Source organism: Oncorhynchus mykiss, chromosome 21 (assembly GCF_013265735.2).
Source record: "Oncorhynchus mykiss isolate Arlee chromosome 21, USDA_OmykA_1.1, whole genome shotgun sequence".
Classification (NCBI taxonomy): domain Eukaryota; kingdom Metazoa; phylum Chordata; class Actinopteri; order Salmoniformes; family Salmonidae; genus Oncorhynchus; species Oncorhynchus mykiss.
Window position 1 is genome coordinate 42,722,005 of NC_048585.1, and position 23,165 is coordinate 42,745,169.

At 43.8% G+C, this 23,165-nt stretch overlaps 1 protein-coding gene across 1 annotated transcript in view; it reads right to left on the minus strand.

Annotated features, from left to right (window-relative positions):
• The window catches only part of poln (polymerase (DNA directed) nu), an 81,606-nt gene that overhangs the window by 25,536 nt on the left and 32,905 nt on the right, over nt 1–23,165 (minus strand). The window contains exons 15-16 of the mRNA XM_036956511.1: nt 7,012–7,069; nt 4,109–4,186 (exon numbers count right to left, since the gene is read on the minus strand). Coding sequence (XP_036812406.1) covers nt 4,109–4,186; nt 7,012–7,069 — 136 coding nt within the window. The remainder of the gene's footprint in view (nt 1–4,108; nt 4,187–7,011; nt 7,070–23,165) is intronic.

Sequence of the window (23,165 nt, forward strand, 5' to 3'; positions counted from 1 at the left end):
AGTGTTCCTCCCACCCTGATCCTGTTGTCAGATGAGAGAGAATGGCTGATGAGGCAGGCAGCAAGCCAGCCAGCCAGCCAGCCCCTCCTGTGAGACGCCTGGGGGCCCGAGTTACCTTACCCCAATCCCATTAACACCCCGAACCCCCTGACCCCTTATAATCTGTGACCCCCCCCCCCCCCCCCACCTCCCATCTCCAAGAACCCTCCCTCCCAAACGCAGCCTATCACATGATGATGACACACTTGCGCATGTTCCTCTCCGGATAGACAGACAGACCACGGTCTCTGTTGTGTGTGTATGTGTGAGCCACACCTTGCTATCCCTTATCATACTGCTGTCAGGCTGGAATGTTCAAGATAATTATTATTACTGACATACACCTACTGGAGAGAAAGAGATAGAGGGGGAATGCTGACACACACATCACACTGTAATTCAGTGTAATTCAATTAGTGGATTGAGCATTGATTTTAGTGCTGGGGCTCCAAACTGGACTTGATGAGAATGTCGATGGCCGGCCCTGTATTCTCTCTCCACAGTAAAACAAACGTACTCAGCTATTAGCCTCTAATGATGTTTTTCCACTGCAGGGCCATGCCTTGCTGTGAATATCACGGTTCCTCTATTTCATTCCCACTTGCCCATGGCCCGCTTGATTCCTGGAACCAAGCGGGATATATCCAGCCTCGTTTGATACCCGGTACTGACCTCCAACCAAGTAGGCTGGTGGGTGGGGTTACACATGGCCGTACTCAATGACTGGTCTCACGCAACAATGTCACAGCGTATGTTGTTGATACTCACGCACAAGCCACTGGCTCCGTTTTTTAACAGAGAAAGTACATCTAACTACGAAACGGTACAGCTACAGAACATTAACGAATAACTCTGAAGCTAAAAACGCTGGATTCGACATCACCGACAGCGATGTTTGAAGCCATGGTAACGCTGAGCAGCAACGATAAGCGCGGTAATACATTGTTTTTAGCCAAATTACTATCTAGCTAGCTACCGATGTCTTTTGATGAGCTTCATAACACATGCACACACACGAGGACACACAAACACAAGGACACACAAACACATGTACACACAAGAAAACAAGAACATACATGACACACAAACACAAACACACACACACACACACACACACACACACACACACACACACACACACACGAGTCACTCCCATCTTGCAAATGTAGACACACACATACCGGCACATTGGCTTCTAGGACACCAGATGTATGTCCTTGAACAGATTATTTAAAAATTGCACATAGAATAAGTTATAAGGTTAATTGAGTTGCCAATGGCAGCACCCCGGTCGGCCTTCAACTTGAGATACTCAATGAGAAACGGCAGCACTGAGCTAGCCTGCAACGTCTCTTCCTGGAGTAGCTCAAACTGCGCATGCTGTCGCCATGAGATGCCATCTTAACCGGCTTCCTTGGTTTCAAATGCACTACTGAGTCTTCACATAGGAATGAATGATGTCACATGATCGATGGCTTTGTCCATTCATATACAGTCATTGGTCTATCTCAACAGTGTCACTCTCGACAGCGGCCTAGACAATTTTCTCCGCCGGAACCCTATCACCCCCTCTCCTCTCATAAAAATGACAAAACAATCACATTTCCCTCCTGCAGCCGAATGAAATCGGCTATAAAATTATAAATAGTGTCTGCCTGACTGTGCTAGATGAGCTGGGCCTGTCTGGGTTTAATATTGGTTGGCTGGTAATAAATATAGCTAGTTTAGTGCAGTGTGCTTTGATAATAGGCTGATAAAGGGTGTGGGTGTGTGTGTGTGTGTGTGTGTGTGTGTGTGTGTGTGTGTGTGTGTGTGTGTGTGTGTGTGTTTCTGATGATGATAGGCTTATAAAGGGGAGTTTCTAAAGATCTCTCCATCATTGTTTTATGCGTCAGATCACATTTGTAGCCCAGAGAATACTACGTGTGGGATGGGGGGTTGTGTGTGTGTGTCTGGACGTGCTTTGCCCATGTGTGTGTGTGTAATAGTTGTTTCGGCAAGGTCTGCTCCAGCGAGATTTTGTTTAGTGACAAAATCACTACCAACTAGCATCTTCCTACTGATCCCAACAGGAAGAAAATAAGATGGCCAAAGATAGAGCATCGACAATCGATAAGTCCTAAGGGTCATATCATCTTGGCCTAAGCACACACACACACACACACATACATACATACAGTTGAAGTCGGAAGTTTACATACACTTAGGTTGGAGTCATTAAAACTTGTTTTTCAACCACTCCACAAATGTCTTGTTAACAAACTATAGTTTTGGCAAGTCGGTTATGACATCTACTTTGTGTAGAAGTTTACATAAACTAAGTTGACTGTGCCTTTAAACAGCTTGGAAAATTCCAGAAAATGATGTCATGGTTTTAGAAGCTTCTGATAGGGTAATTGACATAATTTGAGTCAACTGGAAGTGTACCTCTTGATGTGTTTCAAGGCCTACCTTCAAACTCAGTGCCTCTTTGCTTGACATCATGGGAAAATCAAAAGAAATCAGTCAAGACATCAGAAAAAAAATTGTAAACCTCCATAAGTCTGGTTCATCCTTGGGAGCAATTTCCAAACGCCTGAAGGTACCACGTTCATTTGTACAAACAATAGTACGTAAGTATAAACACCATGGGACAACGCAACCGTCATACCGCTCAGGAAGGAGACACATTCTGTCTCCTAGAGATGAACATTTGGTGCGAAAAGTGCAAATCAATCCCAGAACAACAGCAAAGGACCTTGTGAAGATGCTGGAGGAAACAGGTACAAAAGTATCTATATCCACAGTAAAACGAGTCCTATATCGACATAACCTGAAGGGCCGCTCAGCAAGGAAGAAACCACTGCTCCAAAACCGCCATAAAAAAGCTAGACTACGGTTTGCAACTGCACATGGGGACAACGATCATACTTTTTGGAGAACTGTTCTCTGGTCTGATGAAACAAAAATAAAACTGTTTGGCCATAATGACCATCGTTATGTTTGGAGGAAAAAGGGGGAGGCTTGCAAGCCAAAGAACACCATCCCAACCGTGAAGCACGGGGGTGGCAGCATCATGTTGTGGGGGTGCTTTGCTGCAGGAGGGACTGGTGCACTTCACAAAATAGATGGCACCATGAGGTAGGACAATTATGTGGATATATTGAAGCAATATCTCAAGACATCAGTCAGGAAGTTAAAGCTTGGTCGCAAATGGGTCTTCCAAATGAACAATGACCCCAAGCATACTTCCAAAGTTGTGGCAAAATGGCTTAAGGACAACAAAGGCAAGGTATTGGAGTGGCCATCACAAAGCCTTGACCTCAGTCCCATAGAAAATTTGTGGGCAGAACTGAAAAAGTGTGTGCGAGCAAGGAGGCCTACAAATCTGACTCAGTTACACCAGCTCTGTCAGGAGGAATGGGCCAAAATTCCCCAAACTTATTGTGGAAAGCTTGTGGAAGGCTGCTCAAAACATTTTACCCAAGTTAAACAATTTAAAGGCAATGCTACCAAATACTAATTGCGTGTGTGTAAACTTCTGACCCACTTGGAATGTGATGAAAGAAATAAAAGCTGAAATAAATAATTCTCTCTACTCTTATTCTGACATTTCACATTCTTAAAATAAAGTGGTGATCCTAACTGACCTAAGACAGGGAATTTTTACTAGGATTAAATGTCAGGAATTGTGAAAAACTGAGTTTAAATGTATTTGGCTAACATGTATGTAAACTTCCGACTTCAACTGTACATACATACATACAGTATAATCTACGCCTACATCTCAGATGGCTGGTTATTAGAGCCTGGCAAAATAAAATGAAGGGAAAACGACATTAACCCCTGAAAGTGAAACATTCACTCAATTGATATTTTGTGTGTGTCTTGGTTCTAAAAGTTTTTTTTTTACAAAAAAACAACAACTAGAAAAGGTACATTCCCCCCCCCCCCCCCCCCCCCCCCAAAAAAAAGAGTGCTTGCTTCAAGCAGTATAAAAAAAGAGAATAATAACAATAAGCATGTGGAATAACTTGCTGACACAAGTACACTAATAATGAATAATATGGCCAGTGTGACTTTTGCCTACCTGCAGCCAGGAAGGTGTAGCCATCCTGGGGGATGAACATGGCCCGTGGGTGAACCGTCACCACCTCCGCTTCCTTTCCTTAGAGAACCAAAACACACAGCCACCATGAACCTACCGTACCACATTACTGTACCAACCATGTTAATATAGTACAATCCTATTACCCAGGACTCCCCGGAAAACAGTGGCAAGTGTTACTGAATGGACTAAAGAAAATAAAGTGAATTTCAAATGAAATACCCAGCTATAAAACCCAACTTCCACTTTTATAAAGATATAACACAGCTACCAGCCTACGGTGAGCCTGAATAATGTAATTACACTGTTCAGGTTATACATGTGTTATAACCGCCTTGTCATCTCTCCATTCTATAGTGAGTAGTGCTGGTGAGTTTCCTAGCCAGTCAGCCAGTCAGTCAGTGCTTTAATTAACTGGCAGCCCTATAAATACAACATGTGTGAGAAGTTAACTAGAGGACATCTCCTGACTTCAATTAAAAGAGGAAAAAATAATTAAGTAAGTGTTTTTTTTCTATATGGAAACATGAGAAGGAAATAGTGAGAAATAGTGAGGTAGGGAAAATATATAGGAGCGATGGAGAAGACAGCGAGAGAGCGAGAGAGAGAGAAAGAAAGAGATGTAGTAGACAGATGAGAGAAAAAAAGAGACAAGAGGGAGAGATGAACAGTTAGTCCATCATCCACTATATGGTTAGCATTAAACTAGCTAGGTAAGAAACTAGGTCATGGTTAGCATTAAACTAGCTAGGTAAGAAACTGGGTCATGGTTAGCAGTAAACTAGCTAGGTAAGAAACTAGGTCGTAGTTAGCAGTAAACTAGCTAGGTAAGAAACTAGGTCGTGGTTAGCAGTAAACTAGCTAGGTAAGAAACTGGGTCGTGGTTAGCAGTAAACTAGCTAGGTAAGAAACTAGGTCGTGGTTAGCAGTAAACTAGCTAGGTAAGAAACTGGGTCGTGGTAAGCAGTAAACTAGCTAGGTAAGAAACTGGGTCGTGGTTAGCAGTAAACTAGCTAGGTAAGGAACTGGGTCGTTGGTTGAGGTAATCAGAATCCCATCAGGACGAATCTAACGCCACGTCATTATCCTGGGCAGGTAAGTGCTGACCCCGACTGAGTAAAAGAGGAAAAACGTCCCCTACTGTTCACCATCAACGTCACAGGCACACACACACGTTGGACACTCGCACACACACACAGGGCAACAAAACCCAGTGTAACACCTCTAATAAGGACTGATTAGGGCTTCAATCACCTTCAAAGAGGGGCTGGGTGACTGATGGAGGAAGAGAGGTGAAAAAAGGAGAGCGTAGGAGGAGGGAGGGAGGGAGGGAGGGAGGGAGACGGAGGGAGGGAGGGAGGGAGGGAGGGAGGGAGGGAGGGAGGGAGGGAGGGAGGGAGGGAGGGAGGGAGGGAGGGAGGGAGGGAGGGAGGGAGGGAGGGAGGGAGGGAGGGAGACAGACAGACAGACAGACAGACAGACAGACAGACAGACAGACAGACAGACAGACAGACAGACAGACAGACAGACAGACAGACAGACAGACAGACAGACAGACAGACAGACAGACAGACAGACAGACAGACAGACAGACAGACAGACAGACAGACAGACAGACAGACAGACAGACAGACAGACAGACAGACAGACAGACAGACAGACAGACAGACAGACAGACAGACAGACAGACAGACAGACAGACAGACAGACAGACAGACAGACAGACAGACAGACAGACAGACAGACAGACAGACAGACAGACAGACAGACAGAGAGAGAGAGAGAGAGAGAGAGAGAGAGAGAGAGAGAGAGAGAGAGAGAGAGAGAGAGAGAGAGAGAGAGAGAGAGGACTACTATGGTAGGTACACCTATAGCTCATCTCTTGGCAGTAGTACTGTAGACTACTTTATCACTGACCTCAATTCTAGAGTCTCTCAGAGCGTTCAGTCAGCCCACTGACACCCTTATCAGATCACAGCAAAATCAGTCTACTTGAACAGAGCAATACTCAATCATGAGGCGTCAAAGTAAGTGAATAATATTAAGAAATTCTATAAATAGAAGGAAAGTAGTGTGGAAACCTTCCAAAAAACAATTAGGCAACAACAAATTAAATTCCTTATAGACAACTTCATGGACAAAGCGTTCCACTGTAATAGTGAAGGTGTAAACTTGGCAGTAGAAAACATTTGAAATCTCTTTATTCTTTTGGAACTTCTGTGTAACGTATACTGTTAATTGTTATTGTTTATTTCACTTTTGTTTATTGTGTACTTCACTTGCTTTGGCAAAGTTAACATATGTTTCCCATGCCAATAAAGTCCTTGAATTGAGAGAGAGAGAGAAAAAGAGAGTGAGAGAGAGTGAGAGAGAGATAGAGTTGATGAGTAGGTGCTCTGGGGATATGATGGGTGAGTGGCAGGGCAGGGGGTGCTAATGCTAGCACCTACGACTCACCGAAGGCAGGGAGAAAGAGAACCATAGAACTAGTGATGACCAGGGTGAATAAAAGGAGAACGTGTACATGTCTGCATGACTAGTGTGACGAATCTCCTGTACACAACTATTGCCGGAGAGGAAGGAAATCGGGGATTGAGGCCAATGGTGACTTTAAAACATTTACAGGGTTTAATGGCTGTGATAGGAGAAAACTGAGAATGGATCAACAACATTGTAGTTACTCCACAATACTAACATAAATGACAGAGTGAAAAGTAGGAAGCCTGTACAAAAAAAGATCAGTGTGTGTGTGTGTGTGTGTGTATTTGTGTGCGAGTGTGGGAGGGGTGATTCATTTTACCTTAAACATATGGAGAGGCTGTGCATAATGCATAATTCGACCGGATTTGAATTTGAATGTGTGTGTGTTGTGTGATTAACTGTACCTTGAACATATTGCTTCTTAGTGATCTGCACCGGCTGCCTTGGGAGGGCCTGGAAGTTCTAAAATCACAAAACATTTATAGTCCAGCAAAGCACAACACACTTAGAGAAACATATTTATATGCATGATAATTAGAGAAAATAAGAGCGCAAGAGACCTTACACCTAGAGAAATATATCAAAATGCATGGTAATTAGAGAAAATAAGAGAGCAAGATACCTTTCCTCGGAGGCTTTTTAGAATGCACAAAATAGCGTTGCCCAGGTAATGAATCCCAACCTTCAGTCAGTGAGTGTTAAAAGGCACAGGAGCGGTTGATATTTAACACTGACTGGCTCTACTACTACGACATCATTAGATCTGAACAGCTACCACTGTTAACAAGAGAGACTGGAGAAAGGGAGGTAGACGGTCGGAGGGAGGGGGAGAGAGAGGCGGGAGAGAGATGGGGGGGTTGGCGAAAGAGATGGGGAGGAAGGAGAGAGATAGGGGGGTTGGCGAAAGAGATGGGGAGGAAGGAGAGAGATGGGGGGGTTGGCGAAAGAGATTGGGAGGAAGGAGAGAGAGAGAGAGATGGAGAGAGGGATGGTTGGAGACTTGGCAAAGGCTGGCACACAGACAAAGCTGGCATGCAGTGCCCCATGCCACACACAGGTGTTAGTAATGGAGACTAATGTTCTAGTTAGAAAAATGTATTTAAGTGTCACTCCACAATACATTGCATTCGGAAAGTATTCAGACGCCTTGACTTTTTCCACATTTTGTAACGTCACAGCCTTATTCTAAAATGGATGTTATTAAATCCCTCATCAAACCATACACAATACCCCATAATGACAAATCAAAAGCATATTTTCTGAAATTTTAGCAAATATTACATTTACATAAGTATTCAGACCCTTAACTCAATACTTTTTTGAAGCACCTTTAACAGCGATTACAGCCTCGAGTCTTCTTGGGTATGACGCTACAAGCTTCGCACACCTGTACTTGGGGAGTTTCTCCCATTCTTTTCTGCAGATCCTCTCAAGCTCTGTCAGGTTGGATGGGGAGCGTCGCTGCACAGCTATTTTAAGGTCACTCCAGAGATGTTCGATCTGGTTCAAGTCCGGGCTCTGACTGGGCCACTCAAGGACATTCAGAGACTTGTACTGAAGCCATTCCTTCCTTGTCTTGGCTGTGTGCTTAGGGTCGTTGTCATGTTGGAAGGTGAACCTTCGGCCCAATCTGAGGTCCTGAGCAGGTTTTCATCAAGGATCTCTCTGTACTTTGCTCTGTTCATCTTTCCCTCGATCCTGACTAGTCTCGCAGTCCCTGCCGCTGAATAACATCCCCACAGCATGATGCTGCCACCAGCATGCTTCACCGTAGGGATGGTGCCAGGTTTCCTCCAGGCGTGACGCTTGGCATTCAGGCAGGGAGAAAGAGAACCTGAAAGAGTTCATTCTTGGTTTTAATCAGACCAGAGAATCTTGTTTCTCATGGTCTGAGAGTCTTTAGGTGCCTTTTGGCAAACAAGCGGGCTGTCATGTGCCTTTTATTGAGGAGTGGCTTCCGTCTGGCCACTCTACCATAAAGGCGTGATTGGTGGAGTGTTGCAGAGATGGTTGCCCTTCTGGAAGTTTCTCCCTTCTTTAGAGAGGAACTCTGGAGCTCTGTCAGTGTGACCATCGGGTTCTTGGTCACCTCCCTGACCAAGGCCCTTCTCCCCCAATTGCTTAGTTTGGCCGGGAGGCCAGCTCTAGTGGTTCCAAACTTCTTCCATTTAAGAATGATGAAGGGCACTGTGTTCTTGGCGACCTTCAATGCTGCAGACATGTTTTGGTACCCTTCCCCAGATCTGTGCCTCGACACAATCCTGTCTCGGAGTTCTATGGACAATTCCTCCAACCTCATGGCTTGGTTTTTGCTCCTACATGCACTGTCAACTGTGGGACCTTACATAAACAGGTGTGTGCCTTTCCAAATCATGTCCAATCAATTGAATTTACCACATGTGGACTCCAATCAAGTTGTAGAAACATCTCAAGGATGATCAATGGAAACAGGATGCACCTGAGCTCAATTTTGAGTCTCATACCAAAAGGTCTAAATACTTATGTAAATAAGGTATTTCTGTTTTAATTTGTTATGCATTTGAAAAAGTTTCTTTCACTGTCATTGTGGGATATTGTGTGTAGATTGCTGATGATTTAAAAAATATTTAATCCATTTTAGAATAAGGCTGTAAAGTAACAAATTGGTCAAGGGCAAGGGGTCTGAAAACGTTCTGAAGGCACTGTAAGGCAAGGGGTCTGAATACTTTCTGAAGGCACTGTAAGGCAAGGGGTATGAATACTTTCTGAAGGCACTGTAAGGCAAGGGGTATGAATACTTTCTGAGGGCACTGTAAGGCAAGGGGTCTGAATACTTTCCGAAGGCACTGTAAGGCAAGGGGTCTGAATACTTTCTGAAGGCACTGTAAGGCAAGGGGTATGAATACTTTCTGAGGGCACTGTAAGGCAAGGGGTCTGAATACTTTCCGAAGGCACTGTAAGGCAAGGGGTCTGAATACTTTCTGAAGGCACAGTACATAGAATTGTTCATTATAGTGACAGCCCCAGGGATGAAACTCCTACCGAAGAGTTCAGAGCGACATTTCATTGTCTGGTATGTCCGACCTGATGGGAGGAGATCAAAACAGTGGTGGAGTGGATGGAGCGTTCATTCAGAAGGGAGAGTTTTTATAGTAGTCTATTTTGTTTGCTGCGTTGACAAATCCATTTCCCCTCAGGGATTCTAAAGTAATATAAAAGTAATATAATTCATTTGTCTCACAGCCACAGTCTGATTCATCCAATTTCTATTTCACATCATAGACCCAGGAGGTGGTGTAGGGTGGTAAATCTGTGTTTCAAGTTTGAATGTCACATGCAGAAGTACAGTGAAATGCCTTTCTTGCTAGCTCTAACCCCAACAATGCAGTAATCAATAACACTGTAATACTAGAAATAACAAGGTAGAACAAAAATAAACAAGATATAAAAATAAGAATAAGAACACAATAAAGTAAGTAAGCAAAGTATATACAGGGTCAGTTCCAGTACCATATTTACAATGTGCAGGGATACTACACTGCTCAAAAAAATAAAGGGAACACTAAAATAACACATCCTAGATCTGAATGAATGAACTTTTTTCTTTACATAGTTGAATGTGCTGACAACAAAATCACACAAAAATGATCAATGGAAATCAAATTTATCAACCCATGGAGGTCTGGATTTGGAGTCACACTCAAAATTAAAGTGGAAAACCACACTACAGGCTGATCCAACTTTGATGTAATGTCCTTAAAACAAGTCAAAATGAGGCTCAGTAGGCTCAGTATGACCTCCCTACAACGCCTGGGCATGCTCCTGATGAGGTGGTGGATGGTCTCCTGAGGGATCTCCTCCCAGACCTGGACTAAAGCATCCGCCAACTCCTGGACAGTCTGTGGTGCAACGTGGCGTTGGTGGATGGAGCTAGACACGATGTTCCAGATGTGCTCAATTGGATTCAGGTCTGGGGAACGGGCGGGCCAGTCCATAGCATCAATGCTTTCCTCTTGCAGGAACTGCTGACACACTCCAGACACAGGAGGTCTAGCATTGTCTTGCATTAGGAGGAACCCAGGGCCAACCGCACCAGCATATGGTCTCACAAGGGGTCTTTGGATCTCATCTCGGTACCTAATGGCAGTCAGGCTATCTCTGGCGAACACATGGAGGGCTGTGCGGCCCCCCAAAGAAATGCCACCCCACATCATGACTGACCCACCGCCAAACCGGTCATGCTGGAGGATGTTGCAGGCAGCAGAACGTTCTCCACGGCGTCTCCAGACTCTGTCACGTCTGTCACATGTGCTCAGTGTGAACCTGCTTTCATCTGTGAAGAGCACAGGGCGCCAGTGGCAAATTTGCCAATCTTGGTGTTCTCTGGCAAATGCCAAATGTCCTGCACGGTGTTGGGCTGCAAGCACAACCCCCACCTGTGGATGCCGGGCCCTCATACCACCCTCATGGAGTCTGTTTCTGACGGTTTGAGCAGACACATGCACATTTGTGGCCTGCTGGAGGTCCTTTTGCAGGGCTCTGGCAGTGCTCCTCCTGCTTCTCCTTGCACAAAGGCGGAGGTAGCGGTCCTGCTGCTGGGTTGTTGCCCTCCTACGGCCTCCTCCACATCTCCTGATGTACTGGCCTCTCATCTCCAACCAGAGGATCATCTCCAACCAGAGTATCAAAGCCAAAGAGACATTTTCAAGCCGCCACTTCACCCACGTGTGTTCTGGCTCTGGCCCAACCGGTTTCCGGGACCGGTCAGAACAGCTAGAATATTTTTCCGTTCTAGAAATCATCGGGGAGGTACTCAGATCCAGACTCATTGTGGAGACAAAACTAACGTCTTCTGGGTGTGGTGTAGCGTTTGGCCGGAGCAAGAAGTCTGGGTAGCCAGGCAAACTTAATCAAGGTTTGTAAAAAAAAAATATTAAAAAAATATCTAATAATATATCTGTTTGGGATTCTTGCAGTCATTTTTCAGTGTGCAAATTATTTATAACTATGTACCGGTATGTACTATGTCCCCCGACCATCCACTCAAGGAAAAATTGGCCCAAGGCTGAAATTAATTGGCGACCCCTAGTTTATTACTAGTCAGTATGGGATGGGGTTATAGCAATGGGATGCTGTTCACACACTAATAAGATCAGGGATACGGGCTGGGCCTCTGTACTGTACAGTATATACAGTGCCTTCAGAAAGTATTCATACACCTTTGTCTTACTCCACATGTGTTGTGTTACAGCCTGAATGAAAAATGTATTAAATATACATTTTTCCTAACACTTATCTTCACACAAACCCCACAATCACAAAGTGAAAACAACAAGTTTTTAAGAGCTTTCCACACCTGGATTGTGCAACATTGGCCGATTATTATTTATTTATTATTCAAGCTCTGTCAAATTAGCTGTTGATCATTGCTAGACAACAATTTTCAGGTCTTGCCATAGATTTTCAAGAAGATGTAAGTCTTTAACTGTAACTCGGCCACTGAGGAACATTCATTGTCTTCTTGGTAAGCAACTCCAGTGTAGATTAGTGTTTGTGTTTTAGGTTATTGTCCTGGTGAAAGGTGAATTAATCTCCCAGTGTCTAGCAGAAAGTACACTGATCCAAGTTTTCTTCTAGGATTTTGCCTGTGCTTAGCCCCATTCTGTTAATTTTGTATCCTGACAAACTCACCAGTCCTCAACGATTACAAGCATACTCGTAAAATTATGCAGCCACCACTATGCTTGAAAATATGGAGAGCGGTACTCAGTAATGTGTTGTATTTTTTGCAGTATTACTTTAGTGTCTCGTTGCAAGCAAGATGGATGTTTTTGGAATAATCATAAACACTGTTCCCTGATCAGTTTGACGCAACCTCTTAAGGATCTGACCCTTTTTTACATTTTTATTTCTAACTGCCTGTAGCAAGGATATGCATATTCTTGATACCATTTGAAAGGAAACACTCTGAAGTGGGTGGAAATGTGAAATTAATGTAGGAGAATATAACACATTAGATCTAGTAAAAGACAATACAAACAAAAAAACGTGTTTTCAAAAAAAAGTAAAATAAAATTAATCTTTGAAATGCAGGAGAAAGGCCATAATATAGTATTGCAGTTCAGGTGCAATTCATATTTTGGCCACTAGATGGAAGGAGTGTGTGTGCAAAGTTTCAGGTTGATCCAGTGAAGCATTGCAATACTGGACAGTATTTTAAATCAAGCCTGCCCAAATGTGCCAAATTGGTCAATTGATAAATTTTCAAACACATAACTATGGAGAACATACAAAAATTATATCGTAATAAAACATTTAAGTTTACACACTGCCAGGAATGTCATGCATGATGGATCATTATCTTATATACTAACTTTCACACATCTAGATGGCCGGGCGGGGTGGGTGTGGAGCCAGAGACAGCAGTAGTTCAAACTGTAGAACCCAGTTACTACATTTGAATATAAAAATTGATTTTATAAAACAAAACTATGCTAAATCTTTATCTCTGGGGTCCTCAGAATTACAAATCAGAGCAAGATTACTGAATGTAAGTACATTATTTACCTTCAGAAGTGAATGTATCAAACCAGTTGCAGTGATAACAGTTTTTTGCTGTTGTGCACTCTCCTCAAACAATAGCATGGTATTTTTTCACTGTAATAGCTACTGTAAATTGGACAGTGCAGTTAGATTAACAAGAATTGACGCTTTCTGCCCATATAAGACATGTCTATGCCCTGGGAAATGTTCTTGTTCTTTCCAATGTCATGCTAATCATATTAGCGGACGTTAACTCAACCGTCCCAGTATAGGGACACCGATCTCGTAGAGATTTTAAAGGTACAATATGTAACTTTTTGCGCAACCCGACCAAATTCACATAGAAATGTGAGTTATAGATATGTAATTTTCATTGAAAGTAAGTCTAAGAAGCGGTAGATGCGTTTTATCCCGTCTGCCCTTAAGTTTAATTTTTGCGGCTTTTACTTTCGGTTGTGTACACCAGCTTCCAACAGCTGAAAACACAATATTTTTGGTTATGGAAAAGACATTTCACAGCAGTTTAGATGGTACACTGATTCTCGTCACATAACCTGTGACCACATATAAACCCTGGCCTCAGATCAGGGTGGAGATAGAACAACTAAAATGTCTTCCAGACCTGGGGTCAATTAGTATTTGAAAATCCTTCAAATACTTTTGAGTGTTTTCTCTAGCCTGCTTGGAGTGCCAGATGGGCAGGGTTTGCAGTTTTGGGACTATGCCCAGATAAAGTAGCTGATATGATTTTGAATAGTATTTAAACCAAAGTGTGATGTCAGATGAGGTTGGGTAGCTAAGATGTCTTCAGGTCTATTGAGTTCTCTGAGCCGAGGCAGAACTTTAAATAACCTCAGATCAACACTATCGATCCACGAAGGAATTTGAGCCTTTGCACACACGCACACACAGGATTGATGAGGCGCAGGGAGAGATTGGGCCAGGCTCAACTGTTTTCCCTGTAATCCCTGTTTATCCAGACCAGTCCACACTGCTCCCACTACATTCACACACACCGCACGATCTATAACACTGGAACTGACACTGCTGCAGAGGGTGTGTGTGTGGGTGTGTGTGTGTGATGGTGATGGTTAAATAGGGGAGAACCAGGAAAGAAGATCTGCAGTACTGAAATGTAATGTAGACACACACTTGCAGTAGAAACACACATCATCACAGTAGAAACACATACTTGCAGTAGAAACAGACATTAACACGAGCCACCTCCTCCCAGTCTGTGTCATCTGACAGAGAAAGCAGCACTCTGTACCTACAGCACATCATCTATTATTCACTCGACAGAGAGAGGGGCGGGGTGATATGGGGAGGGAGAGATGGAGGGCGAGGGAAAGAGAAAAGGGGGAGCGGGAGAGTGAGGTGGGGGAGGAGAGAGAGATGGGAAGAGAGAGGGGGCGGGAGAGAGAGAGGTGAGAGAGGGGAAGCGAGAGAGATGGAAGTGAGGGGAGACAGAGAGGGGAAGAGAGAGAGGGGAAGAGAGAAGGAGCGGGAGAGAGAGAGGAAAGAGGGGGTAAGGGAGAGAGAGAGGGAAGAGAGGGGAAGGGAGAGAGGGGGGAGAGATAGAGGGGATGGTGTGAGAGAGAGAAAGAGGGAGAGGGGAAGGGAGGAAAGAGAGAGATACTGCAGCAGTAGGGTGGGGACAGAGCTGAGCATATTCCCACAGTGGACATAGAAAACAGTAACTGGCAGCAAAATAATGCTGAGTGTGTGTTGTTGAATGTGTGTAATGACACGTTTTCTAGGTATAACCATATTGTGTCAAGTGTGTGTGTGTGTGTGTGTGTGTGTGTCTGTAAAACAGAGAGGTTTCTGGCAGTGGCATGGCAGGTGATTCACAGTGTCAGATGTGTCTGCTCAGCTTTCCCATCATGCACTGTATTCCTTCGAGGGCAGCAGATATCAGGATCAGGCTAAAACCTCCCCTCACACACACACACAGAGAGAGCTGCCAGGTTGACAGAAGGCTTGACCCCGCCCCTGCAGGTCTCTCTCCCGGCCTCTGCTCCTACACAGCATATGTTGAAGCACAGCACTGTGACCACACACAGACACAGACACACACACATACACACAAATACACACACACACAGGGAGAGAGACAGAACGACAGACAGACACACACACACACAAAGAAAATGACAGATACAGACAACTGCAGACGACAGAAATGCACACAGACACAAAAACCCAATCCTGCAGCACAGCGAACACACCACCACAAGACAGATGAGAGAGAGTGACAGTGTGAGAGAGAGACAGACAGACAAACAAACAGTGAGAGTGACAGACAGAGCAAGAGTTACAGAAGACTAAATGTGAGGGAGGAATCAGAGAAGACAAAACAAGGTAGAGAGGAGAAAAGAGAGGGAAGGTAGCCTAAATAAGGGAAAGAAGGAGAAGAGAGGAGAGAAAAAAAGGAGAGGAAAGAGAAGGAGTGTGTCTGCCAGTCCCAGCAGATCTGTCATCTCTCATTAACCCTTTACAACCGTGTCGGGGTTGAGAACCAGTCCCAGTGTTTCCGGTCTGGAAGCACGCTATTCACTGAACCTACAGGCCCACTCTGGTATTGCAGTTTAGTTGAAGTCATGCCCAAAATGACAATTCTCAGAGACAAGTCAAATTATTATTAATTTTTAAATAAGACACTTCAGTCATTACCTTTGTACACAAAACATCCATAACATTCTTCAAGTAATTTTCTTAGAGGCAGATGTTTGTTTTTTTAAATTATTACTCACAGCCAAACATTTCATATTCATCCACTGTCTGCTTCAGTGCACACTGAGTGCTAGTAACCGGCTCTCTAAATCCAGATGTTTTCGGAAAGTATTCAGACCCCCTTGACTTTTTCTACATTCTGTTACATTACATTACTAAAATGGATTACAAAAAACATTTTCCTCATCAATCTACACACAATAGCCCATAATGACAAAGAAAAAATATCAGTTTTACATAAATATTCAGACCCTTTACTACTTTGTTGAAGCACCTTTGGCAGTGATTACAGCATCAAGTCCTCTTGGGTATGACACTACAAGCTTGGCACACCTGTATTTGGGGAGTTTCTTCAGGTTGGATGGGGAGCGTCGCTGCACAGCTATTTTAAGGTCACTCCAGAGATGTTCGATCGGGTTCAAGTCCGGGCTCTGACTGGGCCACTCAAGGACATTCAGAGACTTGTACTGAAGCCACTCCTGCCTTGTCTTGGCTGTGTGCGTAGGGTCGTTGTCCTGTTGGAAGGTGAACCTTCGCCCCAGTCTGAGGTCCTGAGGGCTCTGGAGCAGGTTTTCATCAAGGATCTCTCTGTACTTTGCTTCGTTCATTTATAATTTATAAAAGTTAACTGCCTGATATTACATCATAGAACAAAATGCATAAGGCTTTTAGGACTACAAACTGGCGAGCTCTATAGTGGAGAAAATTTGTTTTGCGGAAACATGCACCTGAATGACTCCATTCTATGCGCAACAAAACCGTAAGATCGTATTTGATCATTTAGCTAGTCATGTTGGCAATAGAACAAGGTTTCAAAAGATGCCCACCTGACCCAGATTGAGATTTATAATGGCCTGTTTTTGAATTGCGTAAACAACAACAGTAATTGTGTGATGGTGGGGATGCAAGACTGTCTTCCAAACAAAAAACTACAAGCGTGCTTGCCTCAACGGCACAGCTAGGAGAGCCACAAAAAAAAAAATGCACCTAAAAGTTGAAAGCTCTTTGCCTGACGACTCACCCAGAATTTCATTCCGCTGCTCTATCGATCGCTACATACCTTCAATCTGTAACTGCCATCCTAGAAGTTGTACGTGTGACTTCAAAATAAGGGACGTTGTACAAAAACAAATTCATCAGCGATCGCATATAAAATCAACAGTGTGATGTTTTTGGATTCAGGCTTGTGTCAGGTGAACTGTTGTGTCCTCACCTTCAGCCTGAAAATGTCCCCATAATCTCCAAAGAGATGTAACTGCTACCAGATGTTTAAATTGCTACTGTCATGATGTCGCCCTCTTTGAGTACATCGAGCACCATCCCCCACTCTCTGCTTCTACAACCAGACTGCTGTGGGCAGAGTGAGGTCGTAAATTCCTAAGGAAGACCCTGCCTCATGGACATACAGTTATAGAGAGTAGTTTTCATGGAGACAAAGGAAATCCTTCCACCTCACAGAACGTGAGGTACGAACAAATTTCATGTTCCAGAGAAAGTGTAAAAGATCGGTGAAGAATCCAGCTACGAACTGGTGCGTTTGGACCAACTTGGGAAGCTCAAGAGAGACGGTGTGGCCACATTACCATAACGCTGTTTATATGATACCCTCAGATATGAGGTTTACATCTAATGGTTGTATAAGATGAATGAGTGAGGATGATACTGTTTGAATAATGGTGTAATATGATTGTGGACTGTTTAATGAAGAAAAGTACAATTCCCTTTTGATTTGAACTAAATCAGAGGACCGCCCCTGAGCCCAGTTAGGGCCCGACATCCTGAGACAGCCCTCTTCTGCCACTCTGAATAAAACCCCACTTTGAGAAATTATCAGTAGACCATGTTTTTCTCCATTAGGGGAGGACTATAAGGTTGAGACCATGTTTTTCTCCAGTAGGAGAGGGATTGAAGGTTGTAGACCATTGCTGAATCTTTTAACCATACCACGTGGTTAAAACTCTTAGACTATCGATACCGACAGAATAAGAATAAGTCTTTGATACTAATTACTAGTCTGCAGCTAGGAATTCGTCATCATTGAACGAGAAGAACGACAACCGCCGAAACACCCATTCTATAACGAATGTGACTCTGAACAATCCCCTCTAACCACAACCGAGAGAGGGAGAGAAACGGACAATTCTGCAAAAGAAATGAACTTTTCACCAGTGATCAAGACGACACACTGAGCGTAAATATATATATTGATTGCAATTGTTCCCGAATGAGTGAGCGTTCATGTGAAAAGGATTAGCATTTTAATTGTTATAATTAACTCTGTAGGGACTTCTTAGTCGACCCACCATTGCCCCTCTGTCTAACAAGCTGCCATGTCGGTTCAGCCCACTAGGGCACATTCTATCATTTCATGTAACCATATTTACTGTTTGTTTATGCATTTCTGTGAATTACTTAGTTAGTAATAAATAAATGATTTAAGACAATTGATGTATTGATGACTCATAGTCAAGACCGGATTCGTGCAGATAACCAACAATTTACGACGTTTGGAATGAGACTAATGTGAGATCAAATAAATAAATAATTAATCAGAAGACTATTGATCAGATATGAAAATATCTGAAAGGTTATATTGAGAAATTATAACTTTGTAATCTGAATACTTTCCTTGGTGCCCCCTATTTCCTAGTTAATTACAGTTACACGATTAATTACTTTGATCGCGTTATACTAATTACAGGGAATCTTTGATAAAACTATGCCTTCAATTTAATGATAGTAAAGACAACACTACCATGCTTATCATATTCCTTCTGTAAGAAACATTTCAATTTAGCACTATACATATAGGCCAATTCCCACAAATGTAAATCAAATCAAATCAAATTTTATTTGTCACATACACATGGTTAGCAGATGTTAATGCGAGTGTAGCGAAATGCTTGTGCTTCTAGTTCCGACAATGCAGTAATAACAAGTAATCTAACTAACAATTCCAAAACTACTGTCTTGTACACAGTGTAAGGGGATAAAGAATATGTACATAAGGATATATGAATGAGTGATGGTACAGAGCAGCATAGGCAAGATACAGTAGATGGTATCGGGTACAGTATGTACAAATGAGATGAGTATGTAAACAAAGTGGCATAGTATAGTATAAAGTGGCTAGTGATACATGTATTACATAAGGATACCGTCGATGATATAGAGTACAGTATATACGTATGCATATGAGATGAATAATGTAGGGTAAGTAACATTTATATAAGGTAGCATTGTTTAAAGTGGCTAGTGATATATTTACATCATTTCCCATCAATTCCCATTATTAAAGTGGCTGGAGTTGAGTCAGTGTCAGTGTGTTGGCAGCAGCCACTCAGTGTTAGTGGTGGCTGTTTAACAGTCTGATGGCCTTGAGATAGAAGCTGTTTTTCAGTCTCTCGGTCCCAGCTTTGATGCACCTGTACTGACCTCGCCTTCTGGATGATAGCGGGGTGAACAGGCAGTGGCTCGGGTGGTTGATGTCCTTGATGATCTTTATGGCCTTCCTGTGACATCGGGTGGTGTAGGTGTCCTGGAGGGCAGGTAGTTTGCCCCCGGTGATGCGTTGTGCAGACCTCACTACCCTCTGGAGAGCCTTACGGTTGAGGGCGGTGCAGTTGCCATACCAGGCGGTGATACAGCCCGCCAGGATGCTCTCGATTGTGCATCTGTAGAAGTTTGTGAGTGCTTTTGGTGACAAGCCGAATTTCTTCAGCCTCCTGAGGTTGAAGAGGCGCTGCTGCGCCTTCTTCACGATGCTGTCTGTGTGAGTGGACCAATTCAGTTTGTCTGTGATGTGTATGCCGAGGAACTTAAAACTTGCTACCCTCTCCACTACTGTTCCATCGATGTGGATAGGGGGGTGTTCCCTCTGCTGTTTCCTGAAGTCCACAATCATCTCCTTAGTTTTGTTGACGTTGAGTGTGAGGTTATTTTCCTGACACCACACTCCGAGGGCCCTCACCTCCTCCCTGTAGGCCGTCTCATCGTTGTTGGTAATCAAGCCTACCACTGTTGTGTCGTCCGCAAACTTGATGATTGAGTTGGAGGCGTGCGTGGCCACGCAGTCGTGGGTGAACAGGGAGTACAGGAGAGGGCTCAGAACGCACCCTTGTGGGGCCCCAGTGTTGAGGATCAGCGGGGAGGAGATGTTGTTGCCTACCCTCACCACCTGGGGGCGGCCCGTCAGGAAGTCCAGTACCCAGTTGCACAGGGCGGGGTCGAGACCCAGGGTCTCGAGCTTGATGACGAGCTTGGAGGGTACTATGGTGTTGAATGCCGAGCTGTAGTCGATGAACAGCATTCTCACATAGGTATTCCTCTTGTCCAGATGGGTTAGGGCAGTGTGCAGTGTGGTTGAGATTGCATCGTCTGTGGACCTATTTGGGCGGTAAGCAAATTGGAGTGGGTCTAGGGTGTCAGGTAGGGTGGAGGTGATATGGTCCTTGACTAGTCTCTCAAAGCACTTCATGATGACGGATGTGAGTGCTACGGGGCGGTAGTCATTTAGCTCAGTTACCTTAGCTTTCTTGGGAACAGGAACAATGGTGGCCCTCTTGAAGCATGTGGGAACAGTAGACTGGTATAGGGATTGATTGAATATGTCCGTAAACACACCGGCCAGCTGGTCTGCGCATGCTCTGAGGGCGCGGCTGGGGATGCCATCTGGGCCTGCAGCCTTGCGAGGGTTAACACGTTTAAGTGTCTTACTCACCTCGGCTTGCAGTGAAGGGTTAAGGGTGATGGATGGCGTGTGTGCGGTGTGTGAGAGTGTGTGTGTGTTTGTGAGATTCAGCCTCCGTGTCAACTACGTCACGGCGGACACCGAAGATGGATGAATGAGGGAAGGCTATAAAGAAGCTTGGATCAGCTACCTCTGCTACTGCTGACAGTACGAGACACACACACGCGGCTGATTATACCGCTCTGTCAAACACACAGCTCTACACTGTCACTGCTGAACCTGCATTCTGCTCAGTGCTCTCAGAAAAACTGACCCTGAATCAGTTACTCCTCTTACACAGAACACAGAGAGTTCTTCACCCAGGTCCTTATCTTATCTACACCACTCTCTTAGTTCTTACGGTGTAGGGTAAGTTGCCCCTAGATGCTGATCTCGGGTCAGTTTAGCATTTTTCCCACTAATGGTTTAGGTTAAGATTGTGTGTGTCTGTGTGGAGTCAATCATGGAAAACAAACAACAGACAAAACCACCATAGTGTCTGGCTGCCCCCCCAGGACTTGATCCTCATTTTATTTTCATCGCTGTATTTGTCAGTCCTCTTGTGTAGAAATCCTGTATATGTTTAAATAACTAAGACGGACTCTGCCAGAATGCCATATATACTTCTATTCTACACCAGTCAGCCTGAGGGAGTTGAAAGTCCGTGTTGCCCAGCAACAGCCCCAAAACATCACCGCTCTAGAGGAGATCTGCATGGAGGAATGGACCAAAATACCAGCAACAGTGTGTGAAAACCTTGTGAAGACTTACAGAAAATGTTTGACCTCTGTCCTTGCCAACAAAGGGTATATAACAAAGTATTGAGATAAACTTTTGTTATTGACCAAATACTTATTTTCCACCATAATTTGCAAATACATTCATTAAAAATCCTACAATGTTATTTTCTGGATTTTTTATTCTCATTTTGTCTGTCATAGTTGAAGTGTACCTATGATGAAAATTACAGGCCTCTCTCATCTTTTTAAGTGGGAGAACTTGCACAATTGGTGGCTGACTAAATACTTTTTTGCCCCACTGTACCTGCTGGAACGTGTGCTACGGGTGGGTGTTGTTATCGTGACCAGTGAACTGAGATAAGGCGGAGCTTTACCGAGCATAGACTTATAGATGACCTGGAGCCAGTGGGTCTAGCGACAAATATGTAGCGAGGGCCAGTCGACTAGAGCATACAGGTCGCAGTGGTGGGTGGTATAAGGTGATTTGGTGACAAAACGGATGGCACTGTGATAGACTGCACCCAGTTTGCTGAGTAGAGTGTTGGAAGCTATTTTGTAGATGACATCGCGGAAGTCGAGGATCGGTAGGATAGTCATTTTACTAGGGTAAGTTTGGCGGCGTGAGTGAAGGAGGCTTTGTTGCGAAATAGAAAGCCAATTCTAGATTTGATTTGGGATTGGAGATGTTTAATATGAGTCTGGAAGGAGAGTTTACAGTCTAGCCAGACACCTATGGTATTTATAGCAGTCCACATATTCTAGGTCGGAACCATCCAGGGTGGTGATGCTAGTCGGGCGAGCGGGTGCGGGCAGCGAATGGTTGAAGAGCATGCATTTGGTTTTACTAGCGTTTAAGAGCAGTTGGAGGCCACGGAAAGAGTGTTGTATGGCATTGAAGCTCGTTTGGAGCTTAGTGAGCACAGTGTCCAAGGAAGGGCCAGAAGTATACAGAATGGTGTCGTCTGCATAGAGGTGGATCAGGGAATCGCCCGCAGCAAGAGCGACATCATTGATATATACAGAGAAAAGAGTCGGCCCGAGATTTGAACCCTGTGGTACCCCCATAGAGACTGCCAGAGGTCCGGACAACATGCCCTCCGATTTGACACACTGAACTGTGCCTGCAAAGTAGTTGGGTATGTACGTACAGTCACGTCATCTTATTGATGAAGCCGGAGACTTATGTGGTGTACTCCTCAATGCCATCGGAAGAATCCTGGAACATATTCCAGTCTGTGCTGTTATGCTCGACCATCTCAGTTTTCCAACACAAAATGGACAAAAAGAGTCGAACCAGCTCACCTGCTTTTACACTATAATTTGACTATCAAATGTTTAAAGGAAGAGTTTCACCATATTAAAACGAGACTTCAGTTCACGTAACAGGTTTGACCTTAAAATGAGGGACAGACATAAATGAATCATTAATCACATTCAATAAATAATAATCTCCTTAATGACTTTGTCAAGCAACTAAATAACTAGGGCTTTACAACGATGGTGAAAATGTGGAGAAAGTCAAAGAGGGTGCACAGAGGACATGTCAACTTGCAGAATTTTGGCACTTCACCAAGTCTTTATTCATTTAAAAAAATTATGTGGTCTTTATTAAAGATCAGCCCCTTTTTTTCAATTTTCGCCTAAAATGACATACCCAAATCTAACTGTCTGTAGCTCAGGCCCTGAAGCAAGGATATGCATATTCTTGGTACCATTTGAAAGGAAACACTTTTGAAGATTATGGAAATGTGAAAGGAATGCAGTAGAATATAAAACAATAGATCTGGTAAAAGATAATACAAAGAAAAAAACAACTGTTCTTTTGTTTTTT